Here is a 20,985-nt window from a genome sequence, read left to right on the forward strand (position 1 = left end):
CTGACATTGCAGAGCCACCGCAAGAGGCACATGACTGTGTTGAGAGTGTTGCTAAGGATGAGGCCGGAGTGTTGGGTCTGGGTTGTTTGTTTGCTGCCTTGCCTTACCCTGCGGAACCTCACCGAGACTGAGTCATCACCTGGAGTTGAGGCTGTGGATGCCGGTACTCAGTCCGCGCCCCAGTCTGTTGTTTCTGGTGTGTTAGGGAGTCACTGTAGAGGGCGAGGAGACTCCTCCCCTGCAGAATGTGGCGGAGGCGGGAAGCATGCTACATCCCTGCCTGGACTAGATATAGTGGGTGTTTGTTCGCAGAGTGAACCACCCGTGCTGGCAACCGCTGCTACAGCTGTCAGTGTACCTGAGGAGGGTTTTATCCCTAATGTACCCTCCCCCCAGTGCGAACCACCTTGCTGTGGTGGTGGGGCTTACGCATCTCTATGAGCTGGCAACCGAGGCTAGAGAGGGCTTTGGCTCCTGCTCCACCTTTTTCAGGAGAGGGCTACCCATGCTAGCAAGGTCGCCAGTGAGGGACCAAACTAAATGCTTCCCAGAGTTAGGATGCCAGTACGGGTCAATGGTGCCGCTCACCAGAAGGGCCACCTTTTGAAGTCGTCATGTGTTGGATGGTTGTTTTACTGGGCTGAGATGCGTTATGAGGGGAGGTCTTAGCTCCATCATGGACAAACTTTCGAATCATGAGGGGCAATTTCTTTTTTTTTTTTTTCTTCAATGAGTGGCACACATGGGGATGAGATACCCGTCCATGGCGGCCAATGTTCGCTCCCCTTCATTGCCCCAGTAGGCGGTCTCCCTGGAGCCAATTTATTTTTATAGTATGCATATGAGTAAATATAAAAACTTCTCTGGTCCTCGAGGAGCGATCAACCAGGCCCTGAAGAGGTCACCCTTTGGTCGTGATGGTGTTGTGCGTACTCCCTCTGCTGTCGTTCCCCAAGGTGAAAATTGGGTCAGTTGTTGAGTCCTGTCTTGACACTCCATCCACCTACACCTTACTGGTTTGTAGCATATTATAGAGAAGGTCGAGGAAACTTCATTCACGTTGCCAAATACCTAAAAAGGGAGAATGGAGTACTCCCTACAAATAACATAAAAAAATATGGCAAAGATGGCAAAGATGTCTTGATTAATTTACGCAGGCGATGATCCTCTTCCACCACCTTCTGATGGAGTCTGAATCTAGCAAGCCACACCGAGCATGCAGTTATTATAAATGACGTATTTACAACCAGGACCTGTACGAACTCTCAAATGACATCCTTTAGTTATGTCCATATAATGTTCAATGAGTGGCCAAGATTAAAGGCAATGGTAATATATGATAATACTCACATTTTATGGCTCTTTTCTCCCTGACCATGTTAAGATCAGTCCTCTCTCCCAGTAAAGGCTTTCATCGATCGAATGGGAATCAGATCCTTACTGCTTCTTCTGCAGGGAAGTTCATCCACTACACTCTCGACAGAGTAAGAGGTACCGCTTTGAGAGGGATATCCTTCAGCTGTTATATTCTCAGTTTATTGGTCTTGGTAGGCAGGAACTCCTACGCCTCCTCTCTCTCTCTCTCTCTCTCTCTCTCTCTCTCTCTCTCTCTCTCTCTCTCTCTCTCTCTCTCTCTCTCTCTCTCTCTCTCTTTATATATACGAGTATATATATATATATATATATATATATATATATATATATATATATATATATATATATATATATATATATATATATATATATATATATATATATAAAATTTTAATTATCTTGTGTCTGGCAGCGTGAAAGGAAGGGTTGAGTGTCACTCCGTCACTGTGTTATCTGCGAGCAGTGCCGCTGCGCCGCCTGCCCTGGTATTCTTCATCCAAATGAAACTATGAAGTGTTACCGTGAGTTTACTGTTCAGTTTCACTATATTATTTTTATAGCAGCATGAAAGAATCCACGGCTTGGGAATGCATAATACGAATACAATCCTGTTAATACGTTGTTGATTGGCTTCTCGTGTGTTTGTGTGTTTGTAAGACCTATACACCAACTACGGGTATAATAAGAATTGTGTTTCCTGACCATCAGTATGATTTCACAAATAGGTGATGATTGTTACAAGGGTGACATATTTTTAAAGCTGGTAAGCCACTACTTGCTGTAAGTTTCAGTATTATGTTTGTAGCTCAAATTGCACTCTAACACATCCGCTGTGGTGCTACGCAAGGCAGCTATATATCAGTTTGTGTTCCTGTGTAGGGTGCCGAATGGTCGTGTAGCACCGTCGTTCCTTTGGTCTGTATCGGCTGTATTCAGACTGCTGGCCACTGTCTGGAGACCCACATTAGAGTGTTGTGTCAGGGATATTTATACGGAGAGTTGTGCGGTGAAAGATACTTGAAGTCGTCATTCTAATTATAGTACAAGTGGAAAGAAACATGGCAACGCGACTAGAACCGAGAAGTGCTACCCTCTTGTTCTTCGAAATCTTCCAGATAAGCCTTTTATCTTTTATGTTGTTGGTATGCAATTGTCGTGATCGAGATATTGCATAAATTTGGTATTTAGAGACTACTGGAATCTCAAAAAAAAAAAAAAGTTTTCAATTTTAAATTAATACTGTTTACATTTCTTACAAGTCACCAAGGAAATTCTTACTCGCATTCATCTTATGTTCGTTTAAAGATATTTGGTGTCAGTTTATATATCTTCAACATGTTCAGTAATTAACGCAATCAATGTGCAAGAACACAGACAAAATCAAATTCATAAACACAGTTAATATTCAATCGGTGCAATTAATTTTCAGTTAGCAAAACACATAACATCACATTAATTCCATAAGTATTCCGAAATTACTTTAATCTTCTTAGTCGTAAACCATACAAAACCATCAAGCGTAAAATATGTAAACATCCTATTCCTCCTTTTCTTCCTAAGATACTTGATTCTACGGTGCATTTCACTTTCAAGGTCCACTTGTTATTCCATCAATCTCGGCCCCTCTCTTATCAGGCCCTCAGGAACCTCTGCCTCTCTGTCTGCTAGTACTTAATTTTCTTTGTTATTCTATTCATAAACAATTGTTTGGGACTGCCTATTTCCCTCAGAAAAACCATTATGTACATTGTACAATGTACATAATTAACTACCATTCACGTTTCCAATGTATGCATATGTCCGCCCACAGGGTGGTGCTTAATAAAGAACGCCAGCCACGGTACAGAGACAGATTTGGAGGCGGAGCTCAAGTGGGCGTTGGTATTTGTCTGTAGCAGTGGTTCCCGACGTTTTTTTTTTTTTTTTTATTACATTACAGGTTTGCTGACTTCCTCAAGTTTGTGTTACCTACATCATCAACTCTAAGTACAGTAATATAGATCTATGATAAAACAACATAAATAGCATACTAGCTCATTTTGACAATGCATCATATCATATAAGCAAGATAACAGACAGTAGAGACTGATGTAAAGACAGTGGTAACCGTTGAAAGCGTTCACTCGAGTGACCACTACTTGCGTCAGCCATCTCAGGCAAAGTTTTTTTTTTTTTTAGATACTCCCAATTTTTTATAATATACAGTTGGGTTATTCTTGAAAATATTGCTGCGCCGCTCCCTCAGGACGCCCGACAGCCAGAAACAACTGTGTTTGTAGCTCAGACGTGGCTGTCGAGTGGGGTGGTGGACGCCGTGAAAGAGTCGGGTCCAGGACAGGTAGACCATTTAACCTTACCATGCCTCTCATTTATTTATTTATTTATTTTTATTTCTATTTATTTTTTTTTTTTTTTGCGCGTAACTTTTTTTTTTCGTTCACCCCATTTCGTTTTCTATACTTACATTTTTAGTGATTTTTTTTTTCTTAATATTTATATCATACCATACTTTTGTTTTTAATATCAGTATTTTAACCTGTTGTTTTCAAAGTTTTGCAGCGGCGCCATATGACAGCAATGTTACAGCGCAATAAAAAAAAAAATAGATAAGTAATTAATCAATGAACCCTTTCAGCCTTAATGGTTCACTGATTCGTTGATTTTCATCCCATAATTCTCAAAAATTCCTCTAAGAGTTTCAATTTTCTTAACCTATTCGCTCTAGAGGTAGCTAACAAGATACTATCATTCAGTAACACCAATAAGTGCACCCATGACAGAAAATCTTCGGGTCTACAATTTTCTTTGATTAATTTAATGAGGTCATTTACATACAAGATAAAAAGTAGGTAAGAGGAAGGCGACCCTTAACGCACACCAATAGTAGCTATTATAGTATGTCATACTTCCAGAACCTACTTTCCACCGCCCCAGAGAGAAGCTTCCCTTTGCCATCCTGACTAAGTACCTTACTCAGCCGGCGAGATTTATCTGATCCTACGATGCTTGTAGGCGGAGAAACCTGAGATTGTGTAACTGATGTGGGGATAGCTACCCGTACACGAGCCTCCGAAACTCGAAGAGACCGGAGGAGAAGGATTCCTCGACAAAGACGTATCGGTATCGCTCTTGGAGGAGGACTTATTTGGATGACGGGCAGAGAAACACTCTATATCCATATCAGAATTGGGTGAATCATTTTGATTGATAACATCTGGATCAGGGACATCTGACGCTCCCACTGAGATTTTTATAGGGTGGATGCACGTTGAGTCTAAGAAACTCAACAGACCCCGGGAACGTTTCTGATAGGATTGAGGAGGAAGCGTGGGAGAATTGTTAGTATGTGGCTGTGGCGGCGCTTCCCTGAAAACCCCGTGAAAATAGTAAAATTAAAGATTCTGCAGTGGAATTGTCGCGGTTTGCGTGCCCCCTGGGAGGAGCTCCGAGCGTTGATCTCTTGGTTTTCTCCTGTTTGCATTTGCTTACAAGAGAGAATACTCTGAGACTCCACTCACTTTGGTCCTGCTGGATATTGTGCACTGCATTTGCTTACAAGAGAGAATACTCTGAGACTCCACTCACTTTGGTCCTGCTGGATATCGTGCACTGCCATCTTCACTCGCCACTGCAGGTTGTTGCTCATAAGGTTTTTATAACTGTTTTTTTTCTTTTTTTATTATTATGCAGTCTGTATCTGCCTCCCAGTGTTCCTGTTGAAAGGGCTTAATAAGCTTTTGAATGCTCTTCCCCCTCCTCTTCTTTTATTGGATGACTTCAGTGGTCGCCATCCTTTGTGGGATGACGCTGCCAACCCTTGTGGTCCTTTACTTGCTACCATTAGTTGTTTGTTCGAATGGTACAGCGTTCCAAAGGATTTTGAGTCATTATGGAGTTCACGACTTTCGTCATGTGATGTCTCTAACCTAACTTCAGATGTCTTCTCGTTTATTTCCCATTACACTTCAGAATATTTCCTTCACGATGCTAACTTACGTTATTAATACACTCCAGTCACTCTGGCTTTGCTTTGGTTTGCAGATTAATGCTTCGGTTTACAGAATAATCTCTTTCGGAGTCTTGTACTTTTTTTTTTTTTTTTTTTTAGGAGGGCACAGGCCAAGGGCAACAAAACTGTTATATATATATATATATATATATATATATATATATATATATATATATATATATATATATATATATATATATATATATATATATATATATATATATATATATATATATATATATATATATATATATATATATATATATATATATATATATATATATATATATATATATATATATATATAAAAGACCCACTGAGATGCCGGTCCCCGAACAGAGTCAAAAAGCGGTAGTCAAAAATTACAGGTTATCTTGAAACCTCCCCCTTGAAAGAGTTCATGTCACAGGAAAATGGAAATACAGAAGCACCTAGGGAGTTCCAGAGTTTACCAGAGAAGGGGAGGAATGACTGAGAATATTGGCTAATTCTTGCATTAGAGAGGTGGACAGAATGAGGGTGAGAGAAAGAAGAAAGTTTTGTGCAGCGAGGCTGCGGAAGGAGGGGAGGCATGCAGTTTATGAGATCAGAAGAGCAGTTGACATGAAAATAGTAGTAGAACATAGCAAAAGATGCAACATCGCGGCGATGAGAAAGAGGATAAAGACAGACAGTTAGAGAAGAGGAGTTGATAAGACGAAAAGCTTTTGATTCTAAAATAGCGGTATGAAAGGAACTCACCCATATATGTGAAGCATACTCCATACATGGACGGATAAGGTCCCTGTAAAGAGTTAGCAGCTGGGCGCGGGGGTGGAGGGGAAAGGGGCTGAGGAATTAGAACGGTCACCCTTTTTCATGAACAGGCTGAATGTAAGCAAACTTCCAACAAGAAGGAAAGGTAGATATTGATAAACAGAGTTGAAAGAATGTGATTCTGCGAGGTGCAAGCACGGAGGCACAGTTTCGGAGAACAATAGGAGGGACCCTATCAGTTCCATAAACCTTCCGAAGGTTTAGGTCAGCGAGTGCATGGAAAACCACTGCGAAAGATCTTAGTGGATAGTATGAAGTAGTCAGAGGATGGAGGAGAGAGAAGAACGCTCGTCTATCATTATATTAGGCTTCGCGCTGACAGAGTTGTTCAGCGGCAGGTTCAGTCTTCCCCTACAGACACAATAACATGGGTACACTTTTTTTTTTTTTTTTCTGCCTCGAGGAATCGGCAGGTATGTGACTCCGCGATGTTAGTGCTAGTTGATGTTGTTGATGATGATGTTGACGCTGTTATTATTATTATTATTATTATTATTATTATTATTATTATTATTATTATTAATATTATATTATTGCATTAGATTTTCCTCCTCTTTCTCCTCCTGTCTACTTGGCCTACGCGTGCTAAGGTCAGGTGAATGTGGAAGTAGGTTTATTTTAATATTCATATCTGGAAAATGTAGTGAGGGATAATTTATATGAACAGAAAAGATTGTACACATCTTCTTTATTATCTATGTAGTATCACCATTACTTTATTTTTTAACCTTTTTTTTTTTTCTTTTCTTCTTCTTCTTTAAGAATAATAAATTTCTGCCGCCCGCAGTGCCGATGGCAGTGGGTGCCGTTGTCGTAGGACTCTAGGTGACCAGCTAGAGACCAAGTGCGCGGGCACTGCCTAGACGTATGGCAACGCACAGATCTCCTTCGACCCCCTTTTAGGGCTGATTTCACAGTCGCTTGGTAACGTTCGCAAGAAAGAGCTTTACCAACCTGGTAACAGGCATTACCAACACCTCGATCCGATTTCACAGTCGTTGTTTTCGTGATTACGGTGATCCCCAATCTGGTAACGATCATAACAAAACGAATACCTCTGTATCATAATGTTGGTATGCTGGAGCTCCTTTATTAGTCGAAATGAGTCAATTCATAACAAAAGAACTGACCACGCAAGCACTAAGAGAGAGAGAGAGAGAGAGAGAGAGAGAGAGAGAGAGAGAGAGAGATGGAAAATTGAAATACATCACTGGTGCCTTCAACACGCCTTATCCATCAGCTGCAAACATGGTTACATTTTTATTTAAATTCTCTCCTTTGAATATCTGTCTAACATTGGCCAAACTCTGCGTATGACAACCAGGCACATAATAAAATCATCTCAATGCTGTACACATACATTGTTAGATTGAAATATTTCGGATTTTATATAAATAGCCGTAGCCTACTAATTTTAAGACTGATTATTTATTTCTCATTAGATATATGATTTTTTTTAATCATGATCTACCTATTGAAAGGATTAACAACTAAATTAATTAACTTAATTAATCTAAACCTAGCCTAACGGAAGCAAGCCTAGCCCTCTGATGGAAATGGTAATGTAATTTCAATATTATCTAATATTTTTCTTAGGTGAAAAAGTACATACACTCTATAGGTATGTGAGGCTTGTTACAGTTTTTAACTAAGGGACACAGTAGATGAAATGAGAGTGACAGGTAGTGAAGCTTTCATCAGCTGGTGAAGTGAATTCACACCGCCATCCAAATTCTTCTTAAATATTATCATATTACTATTATAACCTACAAAATGTTGTTGTATTGTTAAATCATTTTAATATACAATTTTGGAAATAAAACAAGTACAAGAGGATAAGAAGTGATATTTGCAAGAAATAAATGAACTGGTAAGCTCCACGGGGGGGCGGGGGCAGCAGCTCCAAAGCCAGCGTTACCAAAGGTTCCAATTTCTGGTAAGGATCAAAACAAACAACGCCTCGAAAAACGCGGACATCATTATTATTATTATTATTATTATTAAACATAACGGAGAAGGCAGAGTGGGACGAGCGCAAGCGCTATAAGTTGCCAGATGACAACCCCCACCCACCTTGACCGTAGAAAGAAGAAAGGAAAAGCAATTAGCACAATAGTAGGATGAAATCAGAGCAGGAGGAGAAAATAGGTTAAACAATTATAAAGAACGCCTCAACGAACTGAGAATTATTAAAACTCACAAAAAAATTCAACAAAAAAAAATCAACAATTCTGACTTATTTAATATATGTCAGACAACACGAGTAAATGTAGTATAACTACTTAAAACTTGATGGTATAAAATCACAGGTATAGTTACATAATTTATCACCGGTATAGCTGCAAAAGCAACCAGAGTTTAATTGACTAGACTCTTCAAGATTTTGTTCGAAGCAGACTTGAATTTTTGCACATCACTCGCAGTGCATGTGCCCTCGTCAAGCATGTTCCAAAGTCTTACAGCACAAGGAACAAAGCTTCTCTGAAACTGACTGGTGTGACACCTAACCTGCTGTAAGCAGCGCGCATGTGAATTTGACGCAAGTCGAGTGTTTCTGGTGGGCACAAATGCATTTGGGATGGAGGCATTCAGCGGGTGAAGCTGGTTGGCATGGATCTTATATAGCATGCAGACACTGCTGACATTGCGTCGGTGACCAAGATCCCAAGCTGCTTCGCCACCACAGAGGAACCTAGCGGAGGAGACAACTCTGTCAATGAGACGGAGGTGGGACACAGCTGCGGAAGACCACACAGGAGCACAATACTCCAGCAGTGGAAGAATAAAACACCGGAAGCAGCTGGCAGAGATAGACTGGTCACCAAAAATCCGGTAAGCCTTCCTCACAACGCCAAGCTTTTGCGAGGCAGAACTGACAAGACGCCTGATGTGCCGTTCAAAAGACAGTTTTGAGTCGAATCTGACACCCAAAATATCAAGCTCATCACATACTGTCAGAGGCGCGCCATCAACAAGCAGAGGGCCGTGAAGGGGATTTAGCGTGCAAGAGCGTGAAATACACAAGCATTTTGATTTTGATGCATTCAGTTTCATGTTCCAGGTGCGACACCAGTCAGATATACGTCTGAGATCCTCATTCAGGGATGCACTAACATCAAGACGTGAATTCGGTGACTCAACAGTAGCAACAAGTGTCACATCATCTGCATATCCGTAAATAGGATTGCTAGTGATTTGTAGTAGATCGGAAGTGTAGACATTGAACAGCAGAGGTCCCAGTACGCTACCCTGGGGAACACCTGAGTGGACGCTGTACCAGTCACTGTAGCAACTATCAACGCACACACGGTGGGTGCGGTGGGTCAAAAATTGAGTCAAGATGGACAGTACCGGGCCACCGACACCAAAAGATTGCAGCTTCACCACTCATTGGTAACGATCACAACAGGAAGCGACTGTGAAATAGGCCCTTAAGGACACTTTATCCTCGGAAGAATGTTTAGGCGTTGGTTGAGATCCATTAGCTACTATGCCACATCACGCATTTTTTTTTTTAATGTATCAGTTCTTTTTACTTTTTTTATTGGAATCCAAGTAATAGATAGGTACGGATTATTTAGCTTATCAAGCCATTCACTACTACGGGCCTATTTCAGTCACTTTCTTTCGTTGTGATCGTTACCAATGAGTCATCTCCACCAACGACGAATCCGCTTTCACAGACATTTTTTTGCGGCATTGTTTGTTTTGATCCTTACCAGAAATTGGAACCTTTGGTAACCCTGGCCTGGTAGCTGCTGGGCCTCCCCAATGGAGCTTACCGATACATTTTTTTTTTTTTTTTTTTTTACAAATAGCACATATTCTTTTTCTCTTGTGGTCATATAATTTCCTGAATTATATATTAAAACTATTTAAGAGTACAACAACGCTGTATATATATATATATATATATATATATATATATATATATATATATATATATATATATATATATATATATATATATATATATATATATATATATATATAAAGAAAGATTATCTAAAATGTCTTACCAAGGAAGAGTAAGTAAAGTATCTTACCAACTTCATCTTCTTGCAGCAGAATGGGCGAGACAACAGAAGTTTGTGGTGTGGGGCTAGGTGGCAGGTCGGAGCTCATTGTGGTACTGCATTTAATTGCAGTTTAACTCAAAGGCAATCATGCTCCTGACCATCTCTGTCAGAGTGTCATATTTTGGAGTTGTAAGGGATGGACCTCCCCCCTTGCGCGCACTTTCTTTTTTAAATTGGTTGTCATCTGCCTTGACCCTGAAACATATTTATATAACTTATGTAGTATAATCTCACCATGTTAATGTAATGGTATATATGTAATGGGAGAAGGACAAAGTGAGATGACATAATGGTCTGTGCAGTTTGTGAAAAGGAACGAATTATATAAAAAAGTGAAAGACAAAATGATTTGATATTTGAAATTACAGTGAGAGGGGAATGACCAGAATATATGAAAAGGCAGGGAATAAAGAAGAATTCACTCATGGTCATTCCCTTTTAGAGAAAGTTATTACGGAGTCACTAGATCCATATTAATAGTTAGATCAAGTAATTACAATGTTCATTTAATACTTGCTTGTGCTTTGTGTACTCTCAGGCGCTCCTCAGCTGAGTGCTGTTCTTGGGAACTGCAAGTGGTATGCAGTGTTGAAGGCATCAGTGACACCTTTCCACGCATTTTTTTTTTTTTTTTTTTTGTGCTGGCGTGGTCGGTCCTTTTATCTAATGGTGCTTCATTTTTTTTAGGTTCACTAGTTATTTTTTTGTTCATAAGTGAGCGGTGTTCCCTTTTCCCTTGGAGCGTTCATCCTGAATGTCGCCTGTCTAACATGTTCGGCTGATTCATTGTTTACATTTTTCGCTGCTCCGGCATACCAACATTACCGAATCAGGGATCTTTGTTTTGTTATGATCGTCATCAACGTAGGGATGTCCGCAACCACGAAAACACTGACTGAATTCAGATCGAGGCGTTGGTAATGCCTGTTACCAACTTGGTAAAGCTCTCGGTTGGGAACGTTACCAAGCAGTTGTGAAATAGGGCTTACGAATGGTTCAGATCTAATAGGACACTAACCTGGCATTACCTAACTTAAATTATGTGTAGCAATTAGAGAAAAAAAAAAAAGGCAATACCATCCAAATAATAATAATCCCATGAGATAAATTTTACAACCCAGAGGAACGGTCATGAATATAAAAAAGAATAATAATTTTCTTCTTGGTCATGCAAAAAAAAAAAAAAAAAATGTATATACTTCTGGAATCAGTAAAACTTTGGAACAAGAAATTTAATGAAATTGTAAGCTACAAATCGTTACATTAGTTGTTGATATTTGGAGATGAGGCGGAGTAATATCCCTTGGTTTACAAGGCAACTGGAAAATAACCATATTCCTGGGTTCTCCTGGGCCAGTCACATGAAAAATACCAATCACAAAACATTGTAAGTTAAGAGAAAATATGCCAGAACTGATAATATTATATATTTTGAGAAAAATTCTTTGTTAATATTAAGATCTAAAAATTATTAATAGACAGTGTTAGAATCCAAGAGTATGTGGAATCATTAGCAGAAATGTTCAAAAATAATTTGTGAATGAAGAAGGGGTCTAAACTATTAAGGATATTGCAAAATTATGTGTTATCATTTGGCGGAGGACTCGTTCCTGGGATGTAACGCGGCCAGTACATAATACTGGGTGCTAAATTTCGGCGTTAGAGGTTAACTGATATTGTTGTTTACAGGTACGTTCATCAGGGCCCGAAACCCTGGATTGTTTAAGGGTTGTTCATATGAAAAATAACTATTTTTGTGTCTATATTTATTAATTACTTGTGTGAGAGGCTAACTGACATCGTTATCCACAGAGAGAAGGATGTAAATTCCCTCTGCCAGTTAATTATTATTATTTTATTTATTTATTTATCTATTTATTACTATTATTTTCTAAGGGAGGGAAACAAATGTGAGAATGTAAACAGATTAGCGAAATTCTTCTTTGATAAGGTAGGAGTCAAAAACCTGTGATACACACAATTGAATGTAACATTTACGCAATTAGGATTTTTTTTTTTTTAACAAAATATGAAGGTAAACCCTTGAGGCAGCAATTAATTGTTATAACATTTTCATTTAAATTTTATTATTATGAACTGATCAGTTATTATTGTTCCCGGCATAGGAGATCCCACACCTCCAAGGTAACATAACTAATTTCTGGAAAATCATTGTGAATCAGGAGAGAAAAATTATTTGAAAACTATTTGTTATCTAGAAGCTAACATCAATAAAACTCAGTCTGGTCGTCATGGAGTTTTTCCAGTGCCCTATAGACCTCTGGCTGATACGCTACCATATAAAACAAGATCAGAATTACTTGGCGGAAACCATGACTGGTGGCAGCTAATCTAGTATTTCTATATCTATTAACAACAGCTAAATCAAAACTAAATCTAACAATAAACTAAGTCACAGCAAAAATAATTCAATACCAACTTTAAATAAATAACCCAAAATTTAATTAAATATTCTAATTTAAACAGAAAGAAGTATCAATCAACCTTAACCTCCCCCCCCTTGTGACAACAATACTTAACCTAACCTAACCTACTTGGCATGCCTGCTGCTGCTGTCGAATGGTGTCAGCTAAAGACGTTGCCGTGGCTGGGAGTGAATGCTTCGTACCTCTGGCAGTAAAAATGGGGCTGTGCGCGCACTTGGTCATTTGAAACTAAGAGCTGGTCATTTGAACCTATTACACCGGCAGAGGGGTATCGGCGGCGCTCTGGTGTATGGCTTGTACGGTTGGCAGTCTCGCCTCTAAGCAGAGCCGCGTGTAAATCTTGTAAATACACTGAACTAAACAGAACCAGAGAGAAAAGACTACTACATGGTGAGTGCAGCTTGACAACTTTTTTTGAGTCAACCTCATTGATTTCACCATAACAGTAGCCAGCGAGCGGTCCAGGTCACTTTCGATGGTCACACCCACCCTAGCTACCCTACCACCTGGGGATGGGGAGGAGGTAATTTCCAGGAACCAGGCTTAACAAAAATACATTGTTATGATACACTGTTGGCAATCACAAACAAAGGGATAATTGTCAAATTAGGAACTAGGTGTTTAAACGCAAGAATCTGTGACTTCAGCAAAGACATGGAAAACTTAATTAGAAAGAATCTTAAGCATGAAGTAGTCGGAAAATGGAGGAGAGGGAACAACAAGCCTTGCATCATCCAAGGCAAAATTATTAGCAAAGATGTGAGCGAAGAGTTCAGATTTAGAGACAGATGAGATGGCAGTGGCGCCAGCTGGTTGAAATAGAGGGTAGAAAGACGAAGAATGTTCCTGGGGATATTTTTGAATGGATGCCAGAATTCATGAGGGGAGTTAGATCTAGTGTAGAGAGCTTCTGACATGTTCCATTAACAAAACTCTACTTATTTCTTACTAATGTAAGTGTTATCATGAACCTCCACTTTCATTCCTTTCTCTGGTAGATTTTAGAATTTTCATCCTATTTATTTATTTTTGTTCTTATTTCCTCTTTCATATGAAGTGAATTGTTTCAATGGAGACGTGTCACAACATTATTTCTTGCAGTTGTGAGTGGACTATTTTTAATAGTTTTATGACCTCAGCTAAACTCCCTAACACCAAAAAAATAAATAAACAAACACCTATACATCACCGTGTCGCTCGCACTACTTTATTCCTCTCTTAGTATAATGTCATTTGATATTTGGCGTCTAATACTTTATTTCGATTCAGTACTCTCATTCATTTAGGTTTCCCACTTCATGTTTTGTTCTGTTTCCAATATATTTTCTTTTGGTAATAATGAAAAAAAAAAAAATCTAAATTTTGCAATCTTTTTCGGACTATTATGTACTAAATTCCATCTTTGAATTACCAATGAAAAGCTGGTTATGGTCCCTGTATTTTTATATTTATCATTATCTCTTTCATATTAAACGTCAAGAGCAAAACGTTGTAAAAACATTTTGCACACGTGTTAATGTTAATGTCTGTGTGTGTGTGTGTGTGTGTGTGTGTGTGTGTGATATTTCATTTATATATTTTATTTATTTATTTATCATTATTCTTTTTACAGATGGATTTTTGAACATCAAGTAGAAGGCAGTGATGCCCATCATGGTGCTGACGGATTCCCCTGTACAAACAGTGACGTATCACCTTCATCTTCATGTCACTAAAACGCAGTAAATTTAATCGTTACAAAGTCAATAGTCTGATCGATGTAGGAAGACGTGTTGTGTTGTGCCACATATTCACAATTGGAACTCCCAGCAAGTCTGATGCAACACCCCTGGACAAGTACCTGGCAGGACTGCCGCCCAACTCGACGGCAAACTACTCACGAATCTCCAGCAAAGAGAAAAAATTCAATCCCAATGAGCTCCAACAAATCCACAATGATGCTACCTGTACTACTTTCGATGTTTCGCTTCTCTGGAAGGCCATTAAGCTGGCATGTGAAAGCGTGGCGGATTACAATGATAGCAACGCTTGGAAGACTCCCAGCACTAGGATGGAATATTACGTCACTGCCATTAAAGATGAGCGCAACAACTCCATGCATGGGGTTCCTGAAATCACCACTCAAGAATTCCTGGACACGGCCGCCAAACTAAGAAAGCTGTTCCACGATGCCCTTGGTGCTGCAAAGATAAGGTACAGAAGATCTGACGCAGAACTTACTGCAAAAATCCAGGAGGTGAATGATGAGTTCTATAAAGTAATGCTTGAAGTTCTCGGCGAAGATGATCTTTTGATGTACTGTGGTCCCCAGTTAAAGCAGAGCCTGATTTTAGAGACTAATAAGGTGCTGAAAGAGCACTTCATGAATTCTCTCAACCTTGATCCAATGTCCTTCTTGAACGACATTAAATTACACATCCACGTACAAAAAGTGTTTACTGAAATAAAAGTAACTCGGGGCCGCATCAGAGGTGAAGGAGAAAGTTTTAAGTATGAAAACCTAGTTGAAGTAGCCCGATCAGGCCCAAAACCGTCAGAGCCTCAGGTGCTGTTCGTGGAGGGCATAGCAGGAAGCGGCAAGACGACATATGTTACCCTGGTGACAGACGAATGGCTAAGAGATGCTAAGGATCGCACCATCACCGGTCTGGACTACTACGACCTGCTACTGCGTGTCCAGTGTCGGGAGAGGAAAATAATTTCCCTTTACAGTCTTTTTGAGAATGAAATGCCAGATGTGTTCCTGAAATTCCGCAGTCTCGCCCTGCCTCTTGTTAAACAATGCAAAATCTTAATTCTTATCGATGGACTCGATGAATGTAACGAAGACTCAGAAAAACTCATCGATGATATCTTGACTCGAATGAAAACTGCTAATGGATGCACTATTCTGTTTACCTCTAGGCCTGAGGGTATTACCAGATTTATTAGTAGAGTTCCACATATGTATCAAGTATCGTATATAGAGCTCATTGGCATTCCTAAATCATGTCGTGCTCTCTTTGTTCGTCGATACCACGAGGAAATTAAGCAAAAGATTGGTGACACTCAGGACACAGAAAAACTTGTGGAAAAGGTTCATGAAGTGCTGAAAAAGGAACATTTCAGACTTCCCTTGAATATGGTATTTCTTACTTGGATTTATATCCATGATCCCTCAGCCATCACTACCACCACCACCCAGACGCAGCTGTACTACAGCACTTACAAGCTGTGTCAGCAGAAGCTGCTGGACAGACTTGCCCGCCACAGTGCTACACGCAGCTCTGACCGACGAGAACTTGAAATTCGTTTAAAAGATCCAATGGAAACAATCCAATTCGAGTCTCTTTTGGCACTATGGCGCTCCCAGTTGACCCTCGAGGCTGAGGCCGAGGATCATATTAGAATTTCTTGTAAAACTCATGGTATACCACATGCCGAGTTACTTTCGGCTTTCCTCACCCTAAAAGCGAAAAAGACACATCTTGGAATAATTGGACAGTATTCAGCACCTCATAAGGGGCTACAAGATTTCTACGCAGCAATGCATATTGCCACACACCGCAAACTCGGATCTACCTCAGCCACCGTCAAAGAGGTGTTGCAGGAAGCCCTCGGAAAACTAGATAAGGGCTTAAGGCCACTTCAAAACGTACTGTACCATGTGGCGGGATTGCTTCACCTCCCACCCAGCATGGTAACACAGACAGTATCAGAGGAGTTGTTACGGACCATAACAAGGGAAATTGTTGATATGCTGTATGAATCTGGGTTAAGGATGAGAGAACGATGGCTGGATCTGGTAGAAGACACACGAGTTAATCCTACTGTATTAAGACGAGTAGCTCCTTACTTTGCCGCTCAAGATAAATACGAATATGTTTTTACGTTCAATGAGATAGAGGAGGATGTAAAGGAAACGGAAGGAACGAACGTAGAGAAAAAGATAGATAAGCAAGATCAAAATATCGAGGAAGAGAAGAGTAAAGAAAAACAAACGAGGAATAAAGGAAAAATTAAAACTGATGGTAGTAACCCTTCCTTCCCAAAGAAAATTAAGACGGTAGGAATATATGACACTCGTATTGATTGCTCACTACCCCTGATTCTCCTCCTGCCACCCTGTGAAATAAAGATATTGTTAGAGCAAGACCCAGGACCACGCATGGCAGATCTGATCAATGCCACGAGGCACCATTTCTGCATCTCCTTGTTACTGAGCCATCATTTCAGAAAACCGAACCCAGCAGGCACTAGTGACCAACTCCTGCAGCACATGTTACCAAGGTGAATTGAGGTTGCCAAGATTTTTCTGTCATTTCTGCTTTGACGTTTGAGTAGAGGTGATTTTTGCATAATTTGCGCCAGTTTTTATAATTATTTTGATCAGACATGGGTACTCTCCAACTTATAAGATGTGGTGTGTGTGTGTGTGTGTGTGTGTGTGTGTGTGTGTGTGTGTGTGTGTGTGTGTGTGTGTGTGTGTGTGTGATTCCTTAAATGTTGTAGTATTTACAATGTATGAAAGGTTCAGATGATGTTAAGTGGGATTTTTCAAGATGTTAAGTATCTATGAAAAAAATAAATAAATAAACAAATAAAACAAATGTGTGATGCTTCTTTATTTCAGAAGCAAACTACTGGCGTTCAGGGGACTTCTAACAGAAAGCAGTCTACACCTTCTTCCTCCCTCTCTAAGAGGCATCGAACTGGCTATCACCGATGATGATCACGCAGCTCGCACCTTGTCAGCTCTCCATTCTGTCTATCACAAGTTGCCTGTTCTATCCCGTCTCGGTAAGTCTTTTGAATCGATTTTTAACATCAATTCAATGAAATCTATAGCTCAATCTATAACTCAATGAACCAGCAGAAAGTGTGTGTGTGTGTGTGTGTGTGTGTGTGTGTGTGTGTGTGTGTGTGTGTGTGTGTGTGTGTGTGTATGAAGCTATGAAGCAAGTATTCATGCATGTATGTATATATGCAAGCTTGTATGTATATATGCATGCTTGTACGTATATATTGGGAATTATATAAGCATATATTGATAAAGGATTCACAGCATGGCTTAAAAAAGGGAAAGTCATGCCTTACATATTTATTGGATTTTTTTTTAGTGAAATCTGAGGCAGCAGATAATGGACATAACGCTTGCGCAACAGATAAGAGGATGCAATAGTAGTGGTTCGAGATCCGTGTGGAGGCAAGTGAGGTAACATTTTTTTTTTTTTCTAAGACGACAGTTATTTTAATGTATATATGTATATTAATGGTTGAGGTAATTTTATTGTTAGCGATATTAGTAAATTTGCATATGACACAAATAGGTAGGTTAAGCAAGTCAGGTTCTAGTTCAACTTTCCCTGCAGGCCGAGTTGTGTAAGATGAAGGAACAGGGAATGCAATTCAGTATTGTAAAATTCAAAATAGTCAACGCTGGTAGAGATCCAGAGAACGAGGGTCTGATAAGATCAGAGTGAAAAATATTCAAGAGTTATAATCAGGTCTTATCTCTGACAGAAAATAATCTATAGAAGCCACAAATAAAGTTAATCTTGCATTAGGTATTAGAAGTAAAAGTCTTGCAATAATATTAAAGTCATATTTGGTTGTGATCAGACCGTAACAAGACTATGCTCTTCAATTCTGGATATAACGTTACAGGATAGTTATATGTCTGAGTTATGGCAGAGGATAATGACTAAAAAGATACAAGAGATAAGAAATATTGTTTACATGGACACTAAAAATTTTAGACTGACATAGGTGTTTCAGTAGCATAAGGCAATGTTCTTCAATCTTTTTTTTTTATCATGACCCATTTTGATTTTATATACTACCTTTCTAACTTCCTGCCTGCCGCCCACACTCCTTTCCCAGCATACACATACACATACACACACACACACACACACACACACACACACACACACACACACACACACACACACACACACACTTTAAATGGTGTTATTAAATACGATTACAGAGAGTGCAGAAGTTATAATTTTTGAAGAGCTGTGTGATTTGGAAATAAAAAGGTTTGCTTGGAATTGGTCTGTTGTGATATGAGAGTAAGAAAAGTATTTAGCAAAGGGTAAGAATGTTTTTTTTTTTTTTTTGGGGGGGTGGGGAGAATTCAATTTACAGAGAGCATGTGTTGCAGGTATCCATGTCCCAGTAACCAAAGTGGCGTCTTCCTCCTTCATCCCAGTGCTACCCGAAAATAAAATCAATAATATCCACTTGCATCTCTCAGGGGTCAATGAGCAGCTGATAGGAAATGCGTGTCGTGTGGCCGAGGCGCTGCAGTGTCCAGGGGGGTAAGTGTGGCGAATGTCTCAGTGATTGTGCTTGTGATCAGATAATGAATAACAACCACTTAATTTAGAAAGATGTGAAGTTAATTTGATAATTTTATGAACAGAAGTTACTAATTTACTCATATTGTTATTAACGTTTAGAGCAATGATGAGCTAAAAAGAAACATTCAAATCTAGATGTCAATTAATATTCATTACCACATGTATTTCCTTATTTCGTGGTTGCTGCGCCAGTATAGTTTGTTGCTCCATTTGCATGCCGAAAATACAGCTGAAATCTCATAGATAGTTCACCCTCCTTTTTTTACTTAGTCACTAGACAGGCGCCTTATGGCAAGGCTTACATGTACTTTGTGGAAGTCTGGATGTCGTAGCAGGTTCTGTATGCCAGTATGGAGGCTGGAAGGTCAGATAGAACGATTTGTTATGATCTTTATTGCTTATTACCAGGAAATGGTAATAAGTGAAGATTTACATAAATCAAGCAAGAGGGAAAAAAGCGCAACCTTTACTAAATTTTTCAGGTATCAGTCTCTATACCTACCGCGCGCGTCATTATCGAGCGCGGGCTGGCAAAGGCTACTGGAAGGCTTGGCTGAAGCACGTGTTCAGGTGAAACAAAGTATAAACATGAAAACTAACGATGAAAATCTCGCCCAGCTGAAAATTCCAGCTAAAGACAAGCTTGGCTGTGATGTACGCTTCGAACAAGTAAGTGTTATAACTCAATTTAACAAAAAAGTCCCATAGTATATGCCATACATTATTTTCATATCATTATCCAATATTGTTTTTTTTTTCCAGTTTCTCGAGTGGTGATTGGCCGAATCGAAGGAGATGTGCAGGCAGGCGGGTTTTATTTTCTGTATGAAAAATTCGTCAGGTGATTCATTAGATTTACTTTGCAGTTTCTAGTAAACTTCAGAGTTGCAGAGAGAGAGAGAGAGAGAGAGAGAGAGAGATTGGCATCACTAAAATTATGAAGTTCTCTACCCTGTCCATGCTCGTAAAATACAGTAGGCAATTAATGATAAATTTGTGCAATATATAGTACAGTATACTTTGTTGCTCTGTGTGTGTGTGTGTGTGTGTGTGTGTGAGATTTTGAAATAATAATATTTAATAACAACACAAGTAAAAAAAATTTCAAACCAGAACCACGTATATTTTCAATTACATTTTATCACGGATTACTTTTGATTATTAATTTTCAAATTGCTTTACATACAATTCATTATAGATTACCGTCTATTAAGTTATTGTGCGTGAATTTTATCCTGAAATGTGGCTTCATTGCCGTAAAATAGGTAGGTAGATAGTCAGATAAGTAGACCATACATACTTTGTGATATACATAAATAGTTTCTGACCAAGTTTTAACTTATCCTAATAACCTTACTGCCCTGTTGAACGGCTATGTAGGCTGCCTTGTGTTTGAGGGACACTGAAATATTTCATATATGTAATATTCATTAGATTAATTTGAATATCAATATTAATATTGACTAAGAAGAAATTAGCCTTGTTATATTACTGAAAAAAAGATAAAATAAGTGAGTTACACAGGTGAAAAAGAATTATTAACATCTGGAAAATATTTGAATGCGCACTTTACATATATATATATATATATATATATATATATATATATATATATATATATATATATATATATATATATATATATATATATATATATATATATATATATATATATATATATATATATATATATATATATATATATATATATATATATATATATACACACACACACACACACACACACACACACACACACACACACACACACACACACACACACACACACACACACACACACACACACACACACACAGTAAATTAACGGTGATAAATATAAAAAAGGTTAATATAATTATAGCTATTAAGATTTTTTTATTACGATTTCTTTCCCATGAAAACAATTAAAACAC

General features: G+C 38.8%; 1 protein-coding gene across 4 annotated transcripts; it reads left to right on the plus strand.

Annotated features, from left to right (window-relative positions):
• The first annotated feature begins 1,792 nt into the window (after positions 1 to 1,792).
• LOC135093870 (uncharacterized) lies at positions 1,793 to 20,647 on the plus strand. 4 transcript variants are annotated; one of them, XM_063993462.1, is made up of 6 exons: positions 1,793 to 1,895; positions 14,338 to 16,994; positions 17,338 to 17,504; positions 18,874 to 19,030; positions 19,555 to 19,741; positions 19,835 to 20,647. In XM_063993462.1, exons 2-6 carry the CDS (start codon positions 14,431 to 14,433, stop codon positions 19,847 to 19,849), a joined length of 3,090 nt encoding a protein of 1,029 aa, XP_063849532.1. In that variant the 5' UTR covers positions 1,793 to 1,895; positions 14,338 to 14,430; the 3' UTR covers positions 19,850 to 20,647. The 4 variants fall into 4 exon arrangements, 3 of the variants coding, with proteins under 3 accessions (XP_063849532.1, XP_063849533.1, XP_063849534.1); XM_063993463.1 differs by having other exon boundaries at positions 18,967 to 19,030; XR_010263513.1 differs by lacking the exon at positions 18,874 to 19,030.
• Positions 20,648 to 20,985: the final 338 nt, after the last annotated feature.

This window comes from Scylla paramamosain, chromosome 44 (assembly GCF_035594125.1).
Source record: "Scylla paramamosain isolate STU-SP2022 chromosome 44, ASM3559412v1, whole genome shotgun sequence".
Lineage (NCBI taxonomy): Eukaryota > Metazoa > Arthropoda > Malacostraca > Decapoda > Portunidae > Scylla > Scylla paramamosain.